General features: G+C 43.8%; 1 protein-coding gene across 8 annotated transcripts; it reads left to right on the top strand.

Moving 5' to 3' along the window:
* The first annotated feature begins 650 nt into the window (after window positions 1–650).
* Window positions 651–20,762, top strand: RABGEF1 (RAB guanine nucleotide exchange factor 1). 8 transcript variants are annotated; one of them, XM_033078292.1, is made up of 11 exons: window positions 651–685; window positions 9,318–9,503; window positions 10,869–11,035; window positions 12,009–12,128; window positions 14,072–14,095; window positions 14,626–14,792; window positions 16,323–16,404; window positions 16,742–16,874; window positions 17,240–17,331; window positions 17,564–17,820; window positions 18,683–20,762. In XM_033078292.1, exons 2-11 carry the CDS (start codon window positions 9,325–9,327, stop codon window positions 19,079–19,081), a joined length of 1,620 nt encoding a protein of 539 aa, XP_032934183.1. In that variant the 5' UTR covers window positions 651–685; window positions 9,318–9,324; the 3' UTR covers window positions 19,082–20,762. The 8 variants fall into 8 exon arrangements, with proteins under 8 accessions (XP_032934183.1, XP_032934182.1, XP_032934187.1 ...); XM_033078291.1 differs by having other exon boundaries at window positions 14,623–14,792; XM_033078296.1 differs by lacking the exon at window positions 12,009–12,128 and having other exon boundaries at window positions 14,075–14,095.
* Window positions 20,763–21,254: the final 492 nt, after the last annotated feature.

Below are 21,254 nucleotides of genomic sequence, written 5' to 3'. Positions count from 1 at the left end.
TTTCCTTGCTGTCCATCTGTCCTGCTGAAGCGCTCCCTGTCTCACAGGGCTGAGAAAAAAGGGAAAAAAAAAAAAAAAAAGAGTTAAAAGAGATGGAAACCAGCACACAACACTATGTAACCGAGCACGGAAAGAAGAATTTGGAACAGCAGCGGGTGTTTTTATATTTCCCAAAGCCATCTCTGGGGTGTTTGTGTGGGTCAGGGCCGGGCCTTGGAGCCCGTGAGGGGTCTGGGGAGGGAAGTGAGAAGGAAGGGAAGCTGCGGGAATTCGCAACAATAAACTGAGGAGAGGGGCTGTGGATGTGTTCACAGCACGGCACGGCCGTGTGCCAGCCCTGCCGGCCCTCACAGCGCCCAGGGTTCCCTCGGCCCTGCCAGCCCTCGCACTGCCCGGCGCTCCCGCAGCCCCGGGGCTCCCCCAGCCCTGCCGGTCTTCACAGCGCCCGGGGTTCCCTCAGTCCCGGGGCTCCCTCACACCTCCCGGCCGCCGCTCCGCCCAGCCCCGCCGGGCCCCGCTTCCTTCCGGGCTCGGTCCCGCCCCGGAGGTGCCGCCCGCCCTTCCGCCGGAGCCGAGGGAGGGACCGAGGGAGGGCCGGAGCGGCGCCGGGGCCGTGAGGGGCTGTGGAGGGGCCGTGGCAGCAGCAGCGCAGCGGCCGGGCCGGCCCCGCCGCCCGGGACAGCCGGTGAGAGCCGCGGGGGGAGGCCCGGCGGGGCCGGGGACAGCGGGGGCGGCCGCGTCCCCCCGGTTATAGCTCGTCCTGAGGGTCGGGGCTCGGTGTCCGCCCCCTGAGGGGCTTCACACCGGCCCCGCTGCCGCCTCGGGCCTGGGCGAGGGTCCCTGATCGGCAGCGAGCGGGATAAACACCGCCGTAAACAGCGGGATATGCGGAAACTTGGCAAGCCGCCTTTCTCCTCCGTGTGCAGCTCCTACAGCTGATCTTTATTCCATATCTATGTGTGTTTTCACTCGATGGGTCTGTGCCGGTGGCTGACGGGGCGCAGGTGGCACTGACAGCTTTGTCACCATGTCCCCCCAGCCTGTTTTCCTCATGAGCTCCCTGTGGGTTAAGGAGTTTTTGGCTTTTTTTTTGTAAGTATCGCCGCTGCCCGGCTGAGGATTAAAGTCCTTTAAGCTCAAGCCGGGGGAAGTTTGGAGAATTTTTAAAATGCTGAGCGGTGTGTTTTGAATGTTTTTTGGGTGTTCGCCCTCCTCTATGTACAGCTCCTAAAGCTAATTTTTATTATCTATATATTTTAATTAATTCCATGGGTCTGTCTTATGGTTAATAGAGTGCAGGTGTCACTGATAGCTTTACCAATAATCCCCCACCCCACCCTGTTCTCCTTGCGGATCAATGAGTTTTTGGCTTTTTTTCCTGTGAGTATTGTCCCTGCCCCGCTTCTCACTGCACAGCTGAGGATCAAACTCCTTTAAAGTGCAGCCAGGTGAAGCTCAGGCAATATTTAAGATGCTGAGCAGTGCGTTTTGGATGCTTTTGTGGGTGTTCATCGCTGCTTGTAGCTGTTCCCTTGGAGCAGGGAGTGGCTCTCAGAGGGTGTGAGATGCTGAGAGATGAATGATGTGCTGGAATTACCAAAGAAATTCTTGGAGAGGGTGGCTCAGTGCTGTCTGAAATCCTGCTGCTCTGTGGCAGGGTTCACTGGGAAGGTTTTACAGGCAAAATTAAATTGGTTTTTTGTTTGGCTGAGTGGGAATTAGCAGCACTGAATGGTTTGCAGGGAAAAGGGTGGCATTATGGAGGTTGTGATTTAAATCCATACTTTTGTTATTTGGGCTCATTTCAAACTACTTTTGAAGCATGAAATTCCTCACACCAGGACTTTGGGAACTGAACTGAGCTGATTTTGGTTTTCCAGTTACCCAGCACTTTTTTGAGACCAGTGACCAAGCCAGACCAGTGTAGAAGGATGAGATGTTTTCCAGGAGCAGTGCTTTGCTCAGGAATTGGATGTGCTGACCTTCTGGACGTGGTTACACAAGTGTTTTTTTACAGCAGGGAGGATTAGGAAGTGAATTGTAGCTCAGTGGAATGTTTTGCTGACCAAGAAAAAGCCCAAAACAAAATACAGTAGCAAGAGAGAATAGGGTAGAAACCCAACTATACCAATTCCTAAGACTGCTTTACACAACAAACTGATTGTAAGCTTGAGGATAGTCCATGATTCTGGTGTTATTTAAGGCCGTTCTAGTTTTCTCAGCTCCTCCTTTCTTAGCTGTGTAATCCCCAGTTATGCTTGAGACTTTTTTTCTGATAATTAACTACTTGTGTTCTAAAACTAGATCTGGAAGCCTTGCTTGTTTAAATCCTGTTAAAATACCACTTGTAACAGGTGAGGTAGAAAGTGTATAAAGCATTTTGAAGTTTTTCTCTGAGGTTTTAGGCAACTTAATTTCCATTTGTGTCCAGGTGAATGTGGTTGACAGGGAATAGTGTCTAGGAGCCCGTTGCTTCTGTTTCTGAGGAGACTTTAGCAGTTTAGGCTGATCTTTTCTTTATTCTGACCGGAATTCTCAGTCAAGCAGCACAAAGAAGTTTCAGAAGTTTCCTGTGATTTCGTTTGAAGCACAGCTGTGGGTCACATGGAGGTGGTGAGACACAGCCTGGTCATCTCAAATGGCAAAGCAAAGCTGTACCCCCAGGCCTGTGCTGACATTTGAAGGGAAAACAGAGCTCCCAGCTGAAGAAATTGAGAGCTGGAGCCTTGTGGCCATCAGGAGTTCCAAGGTTTGAAGCAGTGGCTGCAATTTCCCCTCCAAACCCCAGGACCCAGCTGTGTGGTTTGTTTGAGGTGGCTGCTCCTCAGAGCAGTGGCTGTTTCTTTTCTGGGGACTGTTTTTGAGCAGGCTGCACTGTTTATCCTGCAACTGCTGCAGCTGAAATCCCATAATTGCAGGGAAGATGCCCAGGAAAAGTGTGAGCACTGCAGAGATAACACCCGGCTTTCTTGCCTAATTCCCCACTTGTCTGATGGCTTTTGTATTTTCTGTTCTGGAGCCTGAGCTCATCTTGCCCCACCCTTTCCTTGGGAGGAAATTAGCTCATGGTTAATTACCCTGCTGCTAATTACATGCCTGAGTGTTTGGGGCTGCACCTGAATCACGACTCTTTCAACACGTAGGCTGCTGCTCTGCAGAATTTTGGGGTGTTTGCATCACTGGTTCTCTGCAATAAATACATTTTAAGGGCACTTTTCCTTGGGGAAAATACAAAATACACCTTGACTTCATCCTTCCACCCCTCAGTTTTGGTGCACTGTCTAACCTACCTTATAAATCTGTTTTTAGTGATTAAAGTTGCTGTCTTGTTCTGAATTATGATGGAGCATTCAGGCAAAATGTGAACCAACAGCAGTTCATGTAAGAATTGTGTGTTTGGAGACTTCCCTGCTTTATTTTTTTTTTTTTCTGCTTTCAAATACCATTTCTGACAATGGCCATTAATGACCAGAGAGTTGCAGTGAGTTCATGGTGAACTTTGGGGCACTTTGGTGTTTTTGAATTACAATTCAAGTTGTTCATTAAGTGCTAGAGTGGCTTTTGAAGAGCTGAATCACATTTGCTTCAGCCCAGTGAAAAGACTGCTGTAGGGTGTTGCTAAGATTTTTTTAATTTCTTTTTTTTTTTGAGAAAACTTAATTTTAGGGATGGAATTAAAATACCAAACCAATAACAACAAAAAGAAATCAAAACTGATCCCCAAACCAAACCTGCTGTTCCCAGCCTGTGTTTTACTGGTTTTAAATACATTTAATTAAGTTGTTACCAATACTGAATCTCATTTAAAGAACTTCAATTATAGAATTAAAACTCTTTTCATTTCCAGAGTTCATTTGTGGAGTTACTCAAAACCTGTTCTTCCCAGCTTGTAATAATTATAAATTGATTGCAATTAGCTCTTCCTGAAGGTGTTTATTGATTAATTACACAAGACCCTTTCTGTTCAGCTTGGAATATGAGCTTTTCCAGGCAGCTCTCAAAGGTGACCTCAGCAATCCAGGACTAATAAATAGTTTATGACCCAGCTGATCCCTCCTCACCATGTGCACTCATAATAAAGGTACAGATAATTTTGCAAGGCAGGGGGGTGGAAAAGAACCAGAAAAACAAGCAGGAGGTGTTGGAGGCTGTGGTAAATCCTTGCAGCTCCTAAAACATCTTTCACCCAGTGCTTTTCCCCAGAGCTGTGTGTGCTGTGAGAATTTCTTGCTGAAAAGAAACTCTTCTATAAATTTGGGCTTTCATGAGTGCATCAAATCAGCCCTGGGTGAGGGATCCAGTTTGGGTTGGAGGAGCCCTTTTTTTTCCTACCACATAAAAGGTGGGGCTGCACCTACTCTTTGCTGTGACTGATAGCTGGTTTAATAATTTTAATATGAATTTTTCTTGCTCTGTATTTTGCTGTTCCTGAGCTACAAAAGGTCCCAAATCCTGGAGGAATGATTGCTGCTCCTTCAGTTCCCTTTGTGCAATACTGGCAAAAATATTGGGGTTTGTGGGCTGGGAACAGAATTGGTGTTTGCTGTGTCTGAACTCTCTCTGTGCTGGTTCAAAGTGTGTGACAGGGAAAGTGAAGTGGCTCTCAGGCAGAACACTGTGCAGGAAAGTTGGTTTTACTGGTTTTGGTTCCTGCAGTGTTTGCACATGTTCTCAGTTTCAGCTTTGCAGAGGGCAGGCAGCTGCTTTGTCCTTCCTGAACAATCATCTGTGACTCCCCATTTTCTCAAGGGAGAGCTGTGATTTTTGTTTTTTTTTTCCTTGGGTGAAAAACTCAACAGGAAAAAATTGAGGGGTGTGAGCAAGGGTGAGAATTCTCTGAGTTGGTGTTGCCCTTCTTAAAAAGTGTTTGCTCTAAATAGGTGAATAAAAAGAAAAAAAAATATGTAAATGTGGGTACAGCAAGAAAAATAAGTTGATAGGAAGATGTATTTGAGAGCTTCAGAATAAAGCCAGCAGAAAGCTGATTTTGAATTAAAGCACAGTGATTTGTGTTTTTTTCCATCATAACAAAACTGAGAGATGCTCTAGAAAAGCTGGAGCAGAGCTGATCTGTCATTAGAGATCTTTGATGTGCAGCCTTGCAGACAGATCTGATTTAATGGATCTTAGCCCTCATTTCCTTTTGATTTCAGCAGAATTTGGGAAAGTCTGGGCATGCAGAGCATGGAGGCTCCAACTGGGAATTCTTGTGGCACTAAGGGAGCATTTTGGTGTCCACAGCCAGCAGTGGGACACCTTTCCAGGCTGGCATTATCCCAAATAAATCCCTCAGGAGCCACCTCTGGGGTGTGAGGTGCACTTTAAAAATCATAGAAAAGAGAAAAATTAGAAAATCATGGTTGGGTGATTTCCATTTTCCCATTTCAGGGGAGAACAGGGGGTGAGAAGCTTTTACTTGCAAATAAGTAACATTGAGTAAAGGCATTTTATAAATTAATAACCCACTCTTAGAACCTATTCTTTTTTCTAAACTCTTCAAAGGGGTGCTGCTAATTAACACAGAAATGAAGGTGTGATGAGGTCTGGTGCTGGCACAGAAAAGCTCAAAGGAAATTTCTGTGCTGTGCTGTTTGTGTCACTCCTGCCTTCCCTGCAGAGCCTTTGGAAACACTCAGCAAAGCAGTGGATGAGGAGATTTTAAATTACATTGAATTTTTTGCTCCTGGGAGGGAGATGTGGCATTTCTTGAAGTGCTTGAATTGGGATGCAGGAGATGCAAGAAGGATCCAAATTGAAGGAGTTAATGTTATTTATGCTCCTCTAGTACTTTATTGTACTTCTGGATTAGATATTAATTTTTTTTAATATGGAGGTTTGTTACCTTGTGTTTTTCTGGTTTCTCAGTGGGGTAGAGGTTGCCTGCTCTCCAACTCCAGAAAAACAACAAATTATTTTGTTTTCCTTTGAATTATTTTAGAAGTGAGCTTTGAACAGGCCATTATTGAGGGCAGGAGTGAAAATAAGAGATGTGACCGTGCAAAAGGTGTGGTGTGGCTGTGCAAACACTGAGGAGGGGATTGTTGGGTAAGGAATAATCACATTTAGCTGGAGTGCAAGGGAGAGAAGGGAACAGAGAAAGGGGGAAAAGCATTTTGGACACTCAACAGTTCCAACAAAACATTTTGTTATGTAAGATTATAATGTAAGCCCTGATTTACTTACCAAAAATTAATTTTTTTCACATGAATTTTATCAACACCCAAGTTGTTTTTGTCATTGAAATATTAATGCTGACCTGCAGCAATCAGATGGGAATTTTTTTTGGTCGTTGTTGTTTTTGCAGTGACCTTTCCTGTGTGCAAGGCTGAGCTCAGTGTGCAGCATGTGACTCCTTGCTGAGGGTCAGGGTGACTCCTGTGTCCCCACATCTGAGCTGGTGGCACTGAAACCCTCCCAGGGAGGGGAGGGGAAGGCTCCTGACTCTGCAGCTCACCCTGGGCAAAGCTGCTGAGCTTGGAGGCTGAACAGAACTTTATTTTTAGTTTAAGGTCCACACAGGGAACGCTGTAGGGGTGAAACTCTAAGCACAGAATGATTTTTGTGCTTCTCTGGAGGGGTGGAAGTGCCCAAGTGGCAGAGAAACCCCACTGTGATTTCAGGAGTTGGGCTGGGAGAGAAACAGGGGCAGACATTTCACTCTACTCCTTTATTTTCAAATGAGAGTCTGGAATATGGTGCTTTGGAAGAGGAGCAGACACCTGAATTCTGGGAATTTTTGCAGTTCCAGAGCTGTAACTCTGTTCTGCTGGTGACAGAGGTCCCTGTAAAATTTCTGGGGAGTTTGTGATATGAGAATGTTTTTATTTATTGTGTCTTTGTGGTTTGCAGTGAAAGCATTGACTGATCAGCTTCACATTAATGGCAATGAAACATTTCATGCATATTTATAACAATTTTCTAGCCCAGGCACCTGCAGTAGAGGTCTCTGACCAAAATGCTGCTGCAGCTTCTGCTTTTGGGAAGTGGTCTTGAAACTGAATCAGTGAAGAGTTTCAGGCTTTTGCTTCCCCTTTCTGTTCAGAATTGTTACTCAAGGACATGAGTGATGCTCTGGGGATGGCCTGAGTGTGCAAATCCTGCCAGAATGCAATTCCTGCCCAGGCTGTGCAGCTGGCACACACTGAAAGTTGAATTTTTGAGCCTGGAGGTGTTGGCAGCCAGGAGCTCCCACACAGACCTTCCTTGAGAAGTCAGGAAATGAAACCAAAAATTTTTTGTGAAAGCAACATAGTTAATCTTTCTCAGTTATTTCTGCATGTGGGAATGAAGTAAAGCTCTTAAATATTTAAAATAGCTTCTTTTTTTGTTTGTTTTTTGCTCTGCAGCAGCACAATGTTGTCTGTCAGACTTTCCAGTGGGAAAGAAAAGAAAGCATTAAAGTATTCAGCTGCTCTCCCATCTATAAAAATGGGAACATGTAGATATAAATTATGTCATTAAGAGATTGATTCCCTTAATATGTATGTCTCTACAATGAAACTATTTTTAGGTTATTTTTAGAAGGTCATTATTTCTTTCAAAAATAGAAAAGTGGAAGAAATCTTAATACTTACGTAGATAAGATGGAATATTGAATTTGTTCCCCCCTCAGAGAAAATCCTGTGTTTCCTGTTACTTTGCTTAGAATAACTTGATTAGATTAATGGGAAATGTTAAACATTATCAGTCTTTTAAAATGGATAATTGAGCTTGGAACAAAAGAGCTGGAACTTCCTGGAGCAGAAAACTCCCAGTGATGTTTGTGCATATTCCACCTTCTGCTGGATGATCCAGAGCAGAGTTTGGGGTGGAATTTCAGGGGAAGAGAAGATAACTCTGGCTCAGTTACTGCTGTTCTTCAGTTTGAGAAAATCCCTTTTCCTCTGGCTTTCCACACCATTTTTGGCACCTCTGGAGTGGCAGGAAGGAGAAGGAGCTGGGTTTGGGCAGAGCCCTGCTGTGCTATCTGTGCTGTCAGTGTTTAATACTGCAATCCAAATGTCAATATTTTGATATGCACACTTAACCCTGCTGGTGCACATGATCCTGTGTGTGCTGCTGTTCTGAAATGGCTCCAGCATTTCCTGTGGGGAGCAGGGAGCTGCCATGTGCCAGGCTTTCTGTCACTGCCTGCTCCTTGGCAGTGCTGCTGTGGCAGCAGAACCTTGGTGCTGCAGCACTAACAGAAAGGCCAGAGCTGTGCTGAGTGCAGGAGTTCAACTCTGGCAAAACCTGCAGGAAATGGGGTGTGCCCAGCTGGGATCCCTCTCTGGGCCCTGAAGACTCTTTGGGAGGCCAAAGATCCCTGGAGCCTCACCAGAGTGGTTCTGTGTTCTGTCTCAGCTCCCTTGGTTGGTTTCTGGAACTTTATTTCTTATTTTTCCCCCATTGCTTTATGCTCTGGCTGTCAGAACAAGGTGAGAGCAGAGCCTTGGGCCTTTGTCCCCTGGCTGTGGGACTGTCACTGCAAAGATGTGCTTTGGCAAATTGTCCCCTGACTGTGGGACTGTCACTACTGTTCTGGGACACTCCCTGGAGCTGTGTGAGGGTCACAGCCATGCAAAGATGTGCCATGGCAGTTTGTCCCCTGATGTGGGATTGTCACTTGTTCCCTGGAGCTGTGTGAGGGTCACAGCCCCACAAAGATGTGCCTTGAGCCTTTGTCCCCTGATGTGGGACTGTCACTGGTTCCCTGGGCCACTTCCTGCAGCTGTGTGAATGTCACAACCCTGCAAGATGTGCCTTGGCAGTTTGTCCCCTGATGTGGGACTGTCACTGCTGCCCTGGGACACTCTCTGGAGCTGTGTTAAGTCACAGCCATGCAAAGATTTGCCTTGAGCCTTTGTGCCCTGAAGTGGGACTGTCACTGTAAGGATGTGCTGTGAGACTGTCACTGCTGCTCTGGGACACTCCCTGGAGCTGTGTGAATGTCACAACCCTGCAAAGATGTGCCTTGGCAGTTTGTCCCCTGATGTAGAACTGACACTGGTTCCCTGGACACTCTCTGGAGCTGTGTGAGGGTCACAGCCCCACAAAGATGAGCCTTTATCCCCCGATGTGGGACTGTCACTGCTGCCCTGGGACACTCCCTGGATGTGTGTGGGGGTCCCAGCCCTGCAGGGATCAGCTCTGCTGCCCCTGGCTTTGGGGCTCCTGGTTATGTAACTGTGCCCTTCTTCCCCTGGCATCCATTTGGTTGCTATGGAGCTGTTAAATAATTCAAGCAGGTGCCTCCTTTCCAAAGGCAAACCCTCTGCAATGATTTCTAGCAGGCTGCTGCCACCTTGGTGTTTTTAACCCTTCTCCTTTTCCACCAGGAGGAAAATGAACCTGAAGTCGGAGCGCCGGGGAATCCACGTGGATCAGTCGGAGCTGCTGTGCAAGAAGGGCTGTGGTTACTATGGCAATCCTGCCTGGCAGGGCTTCTGCTCCAAGTGCTGGAGGGAGGAATACCACAAGGCCAGGCAGAAGCAGATTCAAGAGGATTGGGAGCTGGCAGAGAGGTAAAGAACCTTCTTTCTTCCTTCACCAAATTCTGTGCCTGCCTCCTGTTTCCTGTTCCTGTTTGCTCTGGCTCAGGTTCATCACAAATTCCCCAATTTGACCTTCCCAGCAGGAATTCAAACCTTCCTTTTGATGCAAAGGATATCTATGGCATTCTAGTGTAAGAGGTTTGAAAAGAAAATCTGGGAAGGAACAAATGTAAACAAAGCCCAACCTCCCAATGAATATTTAATCCTAATTTGCATATGCAAATCTGTATTTCTGTCTAGCAGCTAGAAGGGTTAAAGGGACAATTTTGATTCAAATACCCTCTGGAGATGGCAATTGTTTCCTTGGGTATAGGCAGCACCATGGTTTTGTATTCCAGCTGCAGATTAGAAACTGGTTTTAGTCTTGTCTGTAGTCATTCTTTTAAACTTGGGCCTAAGCCCAAGAGCATCAAAGCTTTAGCTTTGCTAATTGAGGTAATTGTCTAATCACTTATTTTCTGCAATCCAATCCAGTTTTCCTAGATAAATGCTTGACCCTGAAAATGGAAGATGTGTTTTCAGAGGTAGCAGCACAGAGATTGTGTCATTGTTTTCCTCTACCATAAATATCTTGAACAGTTAATAAAAACTTTATTATTAGGGCAGATAGTTATGCTGCCAGCCTTGGATCATCTCTAAACCAAAGTGGGGTATTTAAGGAATTCTTTAATGAGTAGCTGGGAGATGCTAAAGGCACAGATAAGCTGTGATTGTTTGTGCAGTGAACAGACAGGCTTGTCAGCATTGATAAAGGACAATTCCTGCCTCAAGAGATTGCAGATCCCAGACTATTTCTGGTCCATCCTGAGCTGGAGGGATGTTTGAAGACAATTGCTCAGCATCTTGGAGGATAAAATGTAACTTGTTTGAGTCCTCCTGCATAGGAGGAAAAAAGGTTTCAGGATTGGTGAGTTTGCCCTGCTCTACTTTAGATTAAAAACTTGGTTTTTCAAACTTTGCCTGATCCATTCAAGCAGATATTTATTACCAAGGCAGATTATGACAACAATGATCTGTTTCCCAAAATATCCCTGAGATTGGGACAGGGTATTTTGCTTTTGTGAGATGGGGAAGGGCTGCCTGAGGCAACAGCTTGGGCAGCTCAGTGTGAGGCAGAGAGGAGGGCAGTGAATCCACTGCTGGAAATGCTCCCCTGTGCCTTTAGAGAATTCAGTGTGACATGAGGGAAAGGTGACTTTTGCCACTGTATCACTTTTACCACTGCAGCATGGTGAAGGGAGGTAGGCAGAGGGAAGAATTAACATGTCAAGTGAGTAATTAATGATTGCACAGGAGATCAGCCCTTAAATCAAACCTCTGTTTTTCTAATTTCAGGCTCCAGCGTGAGGAGGAAGAAGCCTATGCCAGCAGCCAGAGCACCCAAGGGGCACAGTCCCTGACCTTTTCCAAGTTTGAGGAGAAGAAAACCAATGAGAAAACAAGAAAGGTCACTACTGTGAAGAAGTTCTTCACTGCTTCCTCCAGAGCAGGAGCTAAGAAGGGTAACTCTCCTTTGCTTGTCATGCTTCTGCACATTTTAAAATGAAAAGTTTTTGCAGATGTGTTGTTCTAAAAGGCAGATTAATGCTCTGTGCTTTGACTTTCAAAAGTTGGGATAGTGATGCTCCTGGAGATTGTTACTGAAAACACAGAAGGATGTGAGTGATGCCAAACAATCTGTGAAATGTGCTCTGCTAAACCTGTGTTTGTATGTGATTACACAGGAGTTCTTCTACCAAACAGCATAAATGTGTTCTGGTGGTGGCACTGCACTGCTGAGGGGCAGTTCCTCCTTCCTCTGGCACATTGCAGTGAAATTGCTGAGCCAGCCCTGGTGTCCCAGCAGGACTGAGGGCTGGGAGGGGAATTCCTCCTGCAGAGAGCAGCACAGAAGGTGCTGGCTGTCAGTCACTCAGCAAACTGCTGTGCCTGAGTGTGATAGAAACCCTGAGTGAAAATACCACCCTGTGCTGCCAGAGTGCCTCACTTGGACAGGAAAAATGGGATGTGTGAGCTGGGAGCCTGGAGCTGCACAGAAGTGTGAGGCTGCAGTGTTTGTGTGGGCTGGGAATGCCAAGCTGGTGGCTGGCTGGGTTGGGTGTTTGTTCTACAGAATGTGTTACAAGCAGGAATGATGAATGGCACTGCTGGCTTTGCATAGCAATAGCTCTCACAGGCCAAAATGGAAATGCTGGGCTGTGGAGGAGGAATTCCAGAGGGAAAAGCAGCATTAATCTGTCTTAACCTTAGAGAAGATGCATTTCCTTAATTTGAAATTCAGCATTGTTCTGATTGGTGTTGTCCTGGTGCATGGCAGCAGCTGGCTACATGAGGCATTCATTACCTGTGTTAAACCTTTTTTTTTTTAATGTTCATTCTTCTCACTTTCCATCTTTTCTTTTCTCATCCCTTCACCACCCATCCTGCCACATTCCTGCTCTTGGTGCCCTGCTTGCTTTGGCCTTTTTATTTCAGCAGCTCAAGAGAAAACCCCTAAGCAAGGACAGCTTGGGAGGGAGAGAAATGCTGATAACATTCTCAGGGATTTGAAGGAGATTTTTACTCCCTCCTGGGAACTGGCTTCCCCTTCTGAAGGTAATGCAGCACAGCCTGGGCAAGCTGTCTGCCTGGTTTTAGTAAGCTTGGCTCTTAGTTGGGCTTTGCTAAACACAAACTAGGGTTGTGCCAGTTGTAACTTGTGTTCTTCAACATGAAGATGGCCAAAAAAGCAAACCCAGCATCCTGAGGTGATGTTGAGTCTCTAAACCAATCCTTTCCTTTTTCAGCAGGGAATCATAGGAGTAAAACTGAAGCTTTGAGCTCCACATTAGGATTAGGATCAAAAAGTAAGAATTTTCTAAGAATTAGCTGGATCTTGTGCTGCTTTGTTTTTAATTAAAAAAATAAATCCAGGTGGCTGTTACAAATTTGATTATTATGAGTTGAAACTACTGAAGTTGGCCCTTCAAGAACTTTGGCATTCTCAAAGCACCTCCAGATGTTTGTTACATAAATTAAGAAGAAATCAAGAGGAGACACTGGTTTCATTTAAACCAAAAGGACACAAACAGCTTTGAGAGCCCATCCTCCACGATTTGTTTGCAATCCTGAGCTGTTCTGCTGGCTAAAGGAAAGTGCAGATATTTGTGAAGTGCCAGCAGGTGACTGTGTGTGACAGAGCTGGTGACAAACCCTGTGTCACATTCCATGTTACACTGGGCTCTGTGGCCATGGCACAACCATAGTGACTCCCTGGAGTGCTCCTGTTCTGCTGTGACAAGTGGCTTTCCTCTAGAAAGGTTGAAATATTCAATCTCTTTATTCTTTGTGAAGCTGATGCTTCCTTAACTCCTCCCATGCTCGCTCCTGGCATTTTGGCATTTTCCTCTGCTGGGCTGCCTTGAACTTGTTGGAATTTCTTGGCTGTAATCAGCTTCTTTTTAGTTAGGCTGAATTCTCTGAGAGCACAGGACAAACCTGAGGATGTTTGTTGCTGGAAGTTCATTTATTCCTGCAACCCTGGCTAATCAGTACAGATTAATTTTCCTTAAATCAGGATTTCAGCTCAGAGATTAATGGAGTTGCAATCACAGGTAATTCTTGGTGTAACTCATTGAAAGACAGTTCTAACAAACATTCATTTTTTAATACTTAATATTAATCTGCCTTAGTTGACTACATCTCTCTAGTAACTAAACAACAATCTAGTTTGAATTTGTGACTGAAAAGATATTCCCATTCCTTAAAGTCAAACAGAAAAATGAGACCCATTATTTTTATAAGAGAGTGAACTCATTGTTGAAGTAAGTAAATAAACCTTCAGCTGTACTGTGAAATGAGATCAGTGATTAATCACAGAAGAAATATCTGATAACTCTGCCCTTTCCTCTGTTAATTATTTCTAAATAAGCTTTCTGCTTCTCTAAGGTTAAATGTGACAATTTAATTAATGACCACCCTTCAGCTGGAATCCTGTGTAGGATTTGGGAATCATGCAGTGAATCTTGGCTGTAAAGGCAATGGAAGGAAATCCCCTCTGAAAAGTGTCCCTGGGTAACTAGGAAGGAGTTGTTGTGCTCTCTATCTCAATTGCTGCAGTTGGAATTTAAATATTTGCAAAACCTTTTCTGTTCAGGACACTGAAATACCAGAGGTGCTCTGACCAAGATTTTCCCTGTGCTGCAGTGTGGAGCTTTGGTCAGAGGAGCAGAGTTTGGTGCTCACTGAGTGACACAACTTTGGATTCTCTGTAGTGCTTGATCTCTTCAAAAACAAATAACAACCAAAAAAAAACCCCACTAACCTCCCTCAAATCCAAATTAAACCAACTTCAATACATTAATCCCATTTCTTTCTTTTTCCTTTGGAGCTGTGCATGCTTGTTGAAAGCAGGATTTCTGTGCATGTGAGGTGTTTTCAGGTTGAGAGCAGTGTTTGTCTCATGCTGACCATGAATATTTTCATGTTTTCTGTCTCTCTGCTGCTTGCCTCTCACCACGTTCATTCCCACCACCTCTGTTCAATCCCTCCATTCCCAGCAGCGTTGGCTGGCAAGCTGAAAGGTGGGTGAAGGTGCTGGAGCAGCACAATGAACTTGGAATTTGGAAAATCTGATGGATTTGTGGGAAAACCCCCCATGGATGCAGCTCTGTCCCCTTGCAGTGTGTGTTCCCTGAGCAGAACTGCTTTGGGGCCACTTGTGGAGGTCAGGGAGAGTGGGAGAAGCACCCCATTATCTTCAGGAATCTGCAGGATCCCAGCTGGAAACCTTTAGTGGAGATGTGTGACTGTAAAAACCAAAAGTAACCCTGTGCTGCAGTCACCTCTGATATAACAAGGCCATTAGTGTGAGTGGGGGTGTGGCTCTGAATGTTCCACTTCAGTGGGATACTCACTTCTCCTGGACTTGTGTTTAATAATTATTGCTGTGTTGAATAATATCCAGCATTTCCCTGGCAAAGCTTGAGAAATAAATGACCAGTTGTCTGCACAGCTGGAAAAACAAACAAACAAACAAAAATTACTCAAAATACTAAAATTTCTGAAATGATCCATCAGTGTAAAAAAAACCTGCTCTGAATTTTGCCAGCAGAGATCCAGGAGACCAAAGCTCCCAGCCCTTCCATCCACAGGCAGGCCAGCATTGAGACAGACAGAGTGTCCAAGGAGTTCATAGAATTCATCAGGACTTACCAGAAGCCTGGCCAGGACATCTACAAGCAATGCAAACTCTTCCTGGACACCATGAGTCACAAAAGGGTGAGCTCTGAATGCTTCTTGTCTCAGTAAAATGGGGACAGAGGGAGGAAATGCTGCTCTTCCTCCAGCAGTTTGGGTTTTCTGCAGTGTGGCAGGAGCCTTCAGATGGTTGGGTTAATTAAATTAAGATCTGGGTGCTTTTTTATTTATTTTTTTTTTTTTAATTATTTTTTAAAATTTTTTTTGGTAGTGTGGGACCAAAGGATCCTTTTAACCCCAGGGCATCCCAGATAAATCAGTCCTGAGTAAATCCCACACAAATGAGTCTGTTCAGCAATATTCTACATTCATAGGACTTGTGGAAATTCTGTAAGGTATCACCTGGTGAGGTTTTAGATATCACAGGTTTGAGCTGGGGAGGAATTGAAGATCATCTGGTTCCATGGGCACCTTGCACAGCCCCAGGTTGTTCCAGACCCCATCCAGCCTGGCCTTGGGCACTTCAGGGGTGACACAACTTAAGCCTAAAAACTTCTAAAGATAATTCAGCACCCTCTCCTTTTATTGGGGAATGGGAATTTGACTGTGCTGGGTTTTTTAATAGGAAATAAGCGTTGTATCTTTATTTTCCATTTTAAAAAAATCAATGTTCTTGAAATATTAATCAGTCTGTGGTGCCACCTATGGTTGGAATGAGTCAGAATTCAGCACAACTTTTTTTCCCCCCTTCTTGTCTCCTGTTTAGTTCCTCAAGTTACCTCCTCACAAGTTCTCATGGAATCTTACATCCCCTCTGCTTAGAAATCTTCAACTTGGATTTCTCTTTTAGATCTGTTCATTCTGAGCACAGTTGGTGAGAACAGTGTGGGTTTATTTTTGCCTTCAGGCACTGAAGGTGTTCTCATTTCCTACTTCAGCCTTCTCAAAACAGGGGATTATTTACTCCTCATAAACCAGGCCTAAAATCCAGTCTCAGCAAGAGCTGAGATTTGTGTTCAGGAAAATGTTCACGTTTTGGCCTTAGAGAATTCAGAAATCAAATTGTCCCCTCACTTTTTTTGATGTATGGTTTCATTTAATGATGCAAACTGCCTTAATTAATTAAATTTTAAACCTTCAAACTCTCATGTTCTTCAGGAGCCAGCAAAAGCCAGTGTTGTTTCCCAAACACCACTGTGAATATATTTCACAGTAACTTTATCATGAGAAATGTCTGCTGTAGAGATACCTTTCAAATAGTTTATGTTCTTGGGGGTTTTCTAGACTATAAATTGTCTTTTAAAAATTAGAGGTTAAACAGGGACAAACATTTTGCTTAGTGTGAGTTGTTTTGTCAGTGCTCCTCAGGGGGAAAAGCCATTGCACCTGTGCTAATATCTATTTATTCAGCAAATAAATACAAATCTTTCACCCTTTAAAGAGCCAGTGTTGGCTTCTCCTATTTTTACATAAAATGGAGCCACTATAAACACCTCTGATGACACCTCTGCATTCTCAGACTGTTAGAGCAGCTGGACTCCTGCCTTAAACCAAAACAACCCATGAGGTGTTGCTGCCAGCTCTTCACACTTAATCCTTGTTCTCCTGCAGGATTTAAGCATTGAGGAACAATCTGAGTGTGCCCAGGATTTCTACCAGAACGTGGCAGACAGGCTGCAGACACGTTGGAAAGGTACCAAGTTCTCCTTTTTCATCTTCCTGTTCCCAAAGCAGGGATGTGAAACTAAAACCTCTTGAGTTTGCAGTTAAAGCAAAGCATCCCCAGCTCTCAGAAATGCTGGGAACAGGTTCTGGTACCAGAGATAGAATTGTTTTGATGTCTTTAAATTTTTTTTTTACAACTTTCTTTTAAAATCTCAGTGGAGTTCTACCAGATTTATTTTAATTTCCCATTATATCCATTTATGAGCTCAGGTTGGCTTGAATGACTAACATAAATTTGATGGTATTGGGATTAAAACTTCCACAGAGCACTGGAGTGTTTCATTTGTGGGATTTGTCCCTTTCAGTGCCCCCTGAAAAAGTGGAGAAGGCAATGGATGAGGTTGAGAAATACATCATGACCCGACAGTATAAATATGTTTTTTGCCCTGAGACAACTGATGATGAGAAGAAAGACCTTGCTGTCCAAAAAAGGATCAGGTAAGGAAAAATAATTGAGTAATCCCTAATTCTCAAAATGAGCTCTGAATCATCCATGTTTAAAACCTTGGGCTGTGCACAGGAAAATGATTTATTAAGGGTTCAAACCATTTTCTTTAAAATACAGAAAAAGTTAATAAGTGAGATAATGATAAAGATTACACTGGGGAAACTTTTGTTAAATTACAGCCAAAACAAATTTTTAAAAAAAGGAAATACTTTCTCTGAAAAGAAATTACTTCAGTGGAATAAACTGGTTTATGCTGGAATAATAACTCATTCCCACAAAGCTTTCCTTGTGCCCTGAGCTGGAAGCAGCTGCTGTCACACACCTGAAGAGTTTAACCCTTTCTTTCCTGTCCCAGGGCTTTGCACTGGGTCACTCCCCAGATGTTGTGTGTTCCTGTCAGTGAGGAAATCCCAGAAGTCTCTGACATGGTTGTCAAGGCAATTACAGGTTTGTGAGTGATGAATTCTGTATTTCCAGCTTTAAATTGTCTCTCTTGTTTATTGAGATGATTTTTGCTGTCATCACAAAGGGAGGTCCAGGCTGTTAAATGTGCAGGAATCTCTGTGGGTTTGGAATTTCATCTGTGGAATGATTTTCCACACTGAAGTGTTTACTTGAAACACTTTTAGTGCCTGATCAATACCATTTCAATGATTTCTTTTCTGGTTTTCCCTCCCAGATATCATTGAGATGGATTCCAAGCGTGTCCCTCGGGATAAACTGGCCTGCATCACCAAATGCAGCAAGCACATCTTCAATGCCATCAAAATCACCAAAAATGAGCCAGCCTCAGCTGATGATTTCCTGCCCACCCTGATTTACATCGTGCTCAAGGGGAACCCCCCGCGCCTGCAGTCCAACATCCAGTACATCACTCGCTTCTGCAACCCCAGCAGGCTGATGACTGGGGAGGATGGATATTATTTCACCAACCTGGTGAGTGCAGGAGGAAAGCTGAGCTTGGCCAGCAAGGTTTGGCTTTGGATCTGGAGGTAGGAATTGCCAGCAAAGGGAAACAGAAATTAAAATTCATCTTCAAACAGTGGTTGAGGTTACTTAGAGCGCTGCCAGTTTTATCTCCTCTCTCTTCCTTCTCTGCTGTCCAAACCAGAGCTCTGCTTTCTTATTTTGTCACTTTAAACCCTTTATTTGAAAAGTCTGATGCTAAGACTTGGGTGTATTTTTATCCTGCAAGATGAGGGCTTTCTGTTCCTCAAACCCTGAGTCTGGGCTGTGCAGATGTTCCAGATGCAAAGTCCCTCTTTGAGCCCAGGAGAATTTCTTGAAGGCACTGCAGAATTAGAATTACAACAGGTTTTTCCAGCTTCTCCAAGAGGCATTTCTTGGTGTGCTCTGCATTTTATCATAAAGAATCCTGGAGGGAAATTACAGACTTGAATGAAACACTTGGAATGTTAGAAGTTTGTTTCAGTAGGAGCAGAGCATCCACCAAGTGAGCTGAGCTTTGACATTCCTTCCTTCAGGAAATCAATTAATTGATGAATCTGCACAGCAGATCTGTGCTGATCAGAGAATTCAATATTAATGCACTGCTCCTGCTGTTCCCTCACCTCCCAAACAACAGAGACACTGAGGTCTTGGCAGCTCAATTTTTGATTTCTTCAAACTTTTGGGGAAAGAGTTGTATGAAGTGTCTGATGAAATTAACTTCTGGAAAAACTCATTTAGGGCATAAAGAAAATATTAAAAAATCAGAAGAGGACTAGAAAATGGGTGCATTCCATCTGTGCTGACTCAGATCTTGCACTGATTCTCTCTCTGATTTTTTTTTTTGCAGTGCTGTGCTGTGGCCTTCATTGAAAAACTGGATGCTCAGTCCTTAAACCTGAGCCAGGAAGATTTTGATCGTTTCATGACTGGCCAGACCTCCCCAAAAAAGCAGGAATCTGACAGTTTCTCCCCTGATGTGTGCCTGGGGGTGAAGCAAATGTGCAAAAGCTTAGACCTCCTCTCTCAGTTGAATGAGAGACAGGAAAGAATTGTCAGTGAAGCCAAGAAGCTGGAGAAGGACCTGATTGATTGGACTGATGGCATCACCAAGGAGGTGGAAGATATTGTGGAGAAATATCCCCTAGAGATCAAACCAAAAAGCCAAGCCTTAGCAGCCATTGACTCTGAAAATGTGGAGAATGACAAGCTGCCCCCACCACTGCAGCCTCAGGTTTATGCAGGATAATTATCCTCAGCTAATTGGGAAGGGAAGGAAATTTAAAGCTAAAAAAAAAAAAAATATGAGCTTAAATCAGTACATTTTTAAAGGTACTTTTGGGGGTTTTTTTGGTTTATTTTTTTTGGTTAAGTGTAATGAATTGTATTTATTTTAGTCCAGTAGATTTCTATTAGGCTTTGGTGGGTTTTTTGAACTGAATTTCGATTTTCTACACAAACTGGTGTAATTTTTAAGCAACACTAGTCCATTGACATCTCTCCTGAAAGCTTCCTTCTAAGCATGCACTTAATTGTTTTTAATAATCAGTTTAACTTGAAGCCAAGTTTCCAGCAGGAAAAAAAAAAAGGTACCAATGTTAGTCTGAACTTATTCTGTAGCTGTAAAGATGAACTATATATTGTAAAATATGTAAAATTGTAAATAGATTTCAAATCTAATGTCCCAACTGTGCATGAGCTCGTGTATGAGTGAAAATTATCTTGATATATTCATTTTAGCACTTTTTAAAGGCAAAAACACTGTTGGAGTTTGGATAACCTGGAGGGGAAAAGTGAGGAATGACAGGGAATGTTGTTGGAGTCACTTGGAAACTTGAAAAATTACCTTAATCAGCTTTGTTTAAAAAAAAAATATTTAAAAGATGCCATGTCTTCATACAAATGCTCTGTCAGAACACCTGGTAGCCTTGAGTGGTGCACAAAGTGCTGATTTTACTGCTTTGGGAGGGAATGTGGGGCCAGAAAAGGAAAATAATTCAGGAATAGGAAGAAATATTTATATTAAAAACTGCATCACATGGAACACAAAAGGTGGGAGGGCAAAGAGACCATGGAAGAGTTGTTCCAAAAATGTCTCTCTCTCCTGATCCCTTCCATCAGTGGGATAAATTTTGGTTGCTTTTTTGACAATCTTGAGGAAATAAAAAAATAAATAAACCCACATAACTCGAGGTTGCTTTTTTTCAGAAGGAGCAGAAAAATGCACTTTATTTCAATAAATTTATTACAACAACCTTCTGCTCCTCAGTGACCCCTTCAGCACCTTGAACAGCGAGCTAGAACTGACACACAGTCACTAAAATTCACATTTGGGGGTGGAAGAAGAGCTCACCCCACAAAAAGCAACCTCTCCCCAACAGAACTTTGCAACTTTTTGTGTCTCCTTTGCAATCTCTTCCAGCTCCAGCCAGCCCTGACTCCTCGGTGCTCCTGAGATCTCAACACCAAGCTCAGCTGGAGCTGCTTTTTTAGCAAAGTTTAATTCTTGCCAGCCAGGAGGAAAGCACCTACCTCTGATTGATTCCACTTCGTTAAAGCACTGCTCCTAATTAAACTTCCTAATTAACTCCAGCCCACGATTGTGATTTGTCCCTTTTCTGGCAGCTTTTTTGTTTTTGGGGTTTTTTTTACCAATTATGCACCACCCCTGGTGTTCCAGACAAGCAGTGCAGCGCTGGGATGCTCACTACAAAAAAAAAAAAAAAAGAAAAAATCAGGTTATTCCGTGTGTCACCACGCCCAAATCGCTTCGGTCAATAATGCTGACATTTATTTCGTTTATTTAGGTGTTAATTCAGAGTTCCAGGTGCACAGGTGTGTTCTGAGGAGGGGTGGGGGAAGCGAACTTGCAGCTATTGTGTAAAAAAGAGCGTGTTTAAATAAAAACGTGGCCGTTCTGCTCTCGTTAATGAGTCCCTAAACCCCTCCTCACCTTTTGTTATTCTATTAATGATTTATGGCGAGATAATCGCGGCTGCTTCTGCATTCTCCGAGTCGGCAGACAACAATTCTCAAGTGCTGGGCTGGGTAAGAACATTTATTTTTATTTTCTTTGCAGCAGAGTCCTTGGGCTGATTTAACACTTCAGAACGATTTTGGAACTGAAGTTTCTCTGTTTCTGGTGCTATCTTGTAATCAAGCCTCTAAAGTAGGGATGTTTTGAATAAATTAATCAGGAAGGGATTTATTTAAATAAAAATTTAAATCAGGTGGATTTGCACAGCCCTTCCTGGAATGATCCCTGAGTGGGGTTGGAGCACACCAAGTTTGAGGGAGATCCCAGTGGTGTGAAAAACAACAAACCAGAGACTTAAATCCAAATATCATCCCATGTGCCCACAGTCACAGAAATTTGCTTTATTTTACCCGCTCTTAGCTCGGTATCACTGAAAGCAAAGATT

Source organism: Catharus ustulatus, chromosome 22, assembly GCF_009819885.2.
Source record: "Catharus ustulatus isolate bCatUst1 chromosome 22, bCatUst1.pri.v2, whole genome shotgun sequence".
Classification (NCBI taxonomy): domain Eukaryota; kingdom Metazoa; phylum Chordata; class Aves; order Passeriformes; family Turdidae; genus Catharus; species Catharus ustulatus.
Note: the sequence above shows the minus strand (reverse complement) of the source record. Positions and strands in the feature narration are given on the sequence as shown.

What these genes read in the sequence shown, in the direction of transcription:
- RABGEF1 (XM_033078291.1), top strand. Translation starts at nt 9,325, where the DNA reads ATGAACCTGAAGTCGGAGCGCCGGGGAATCCACGTGGATCAGTCGGAG. An exon ending in ACACCATGAGTCACAAAAGG is followed by an intron (nt 14,793 to 16,322) that starts GTGAGCTCTGAA and finishes GTTCTCCTGCAG; the next exon opens with GATTTAAGCATTGAGGAACA. An exon ending in GCTGCAGACACGTTGGAAAG is followed by an intron (nt 16,405 to 16,741) that starts GTACCAAGTTCT and finishes TGTCCCTTTCAG; the next exon opens with TGCCCCCTGAAAAAGTGGAG.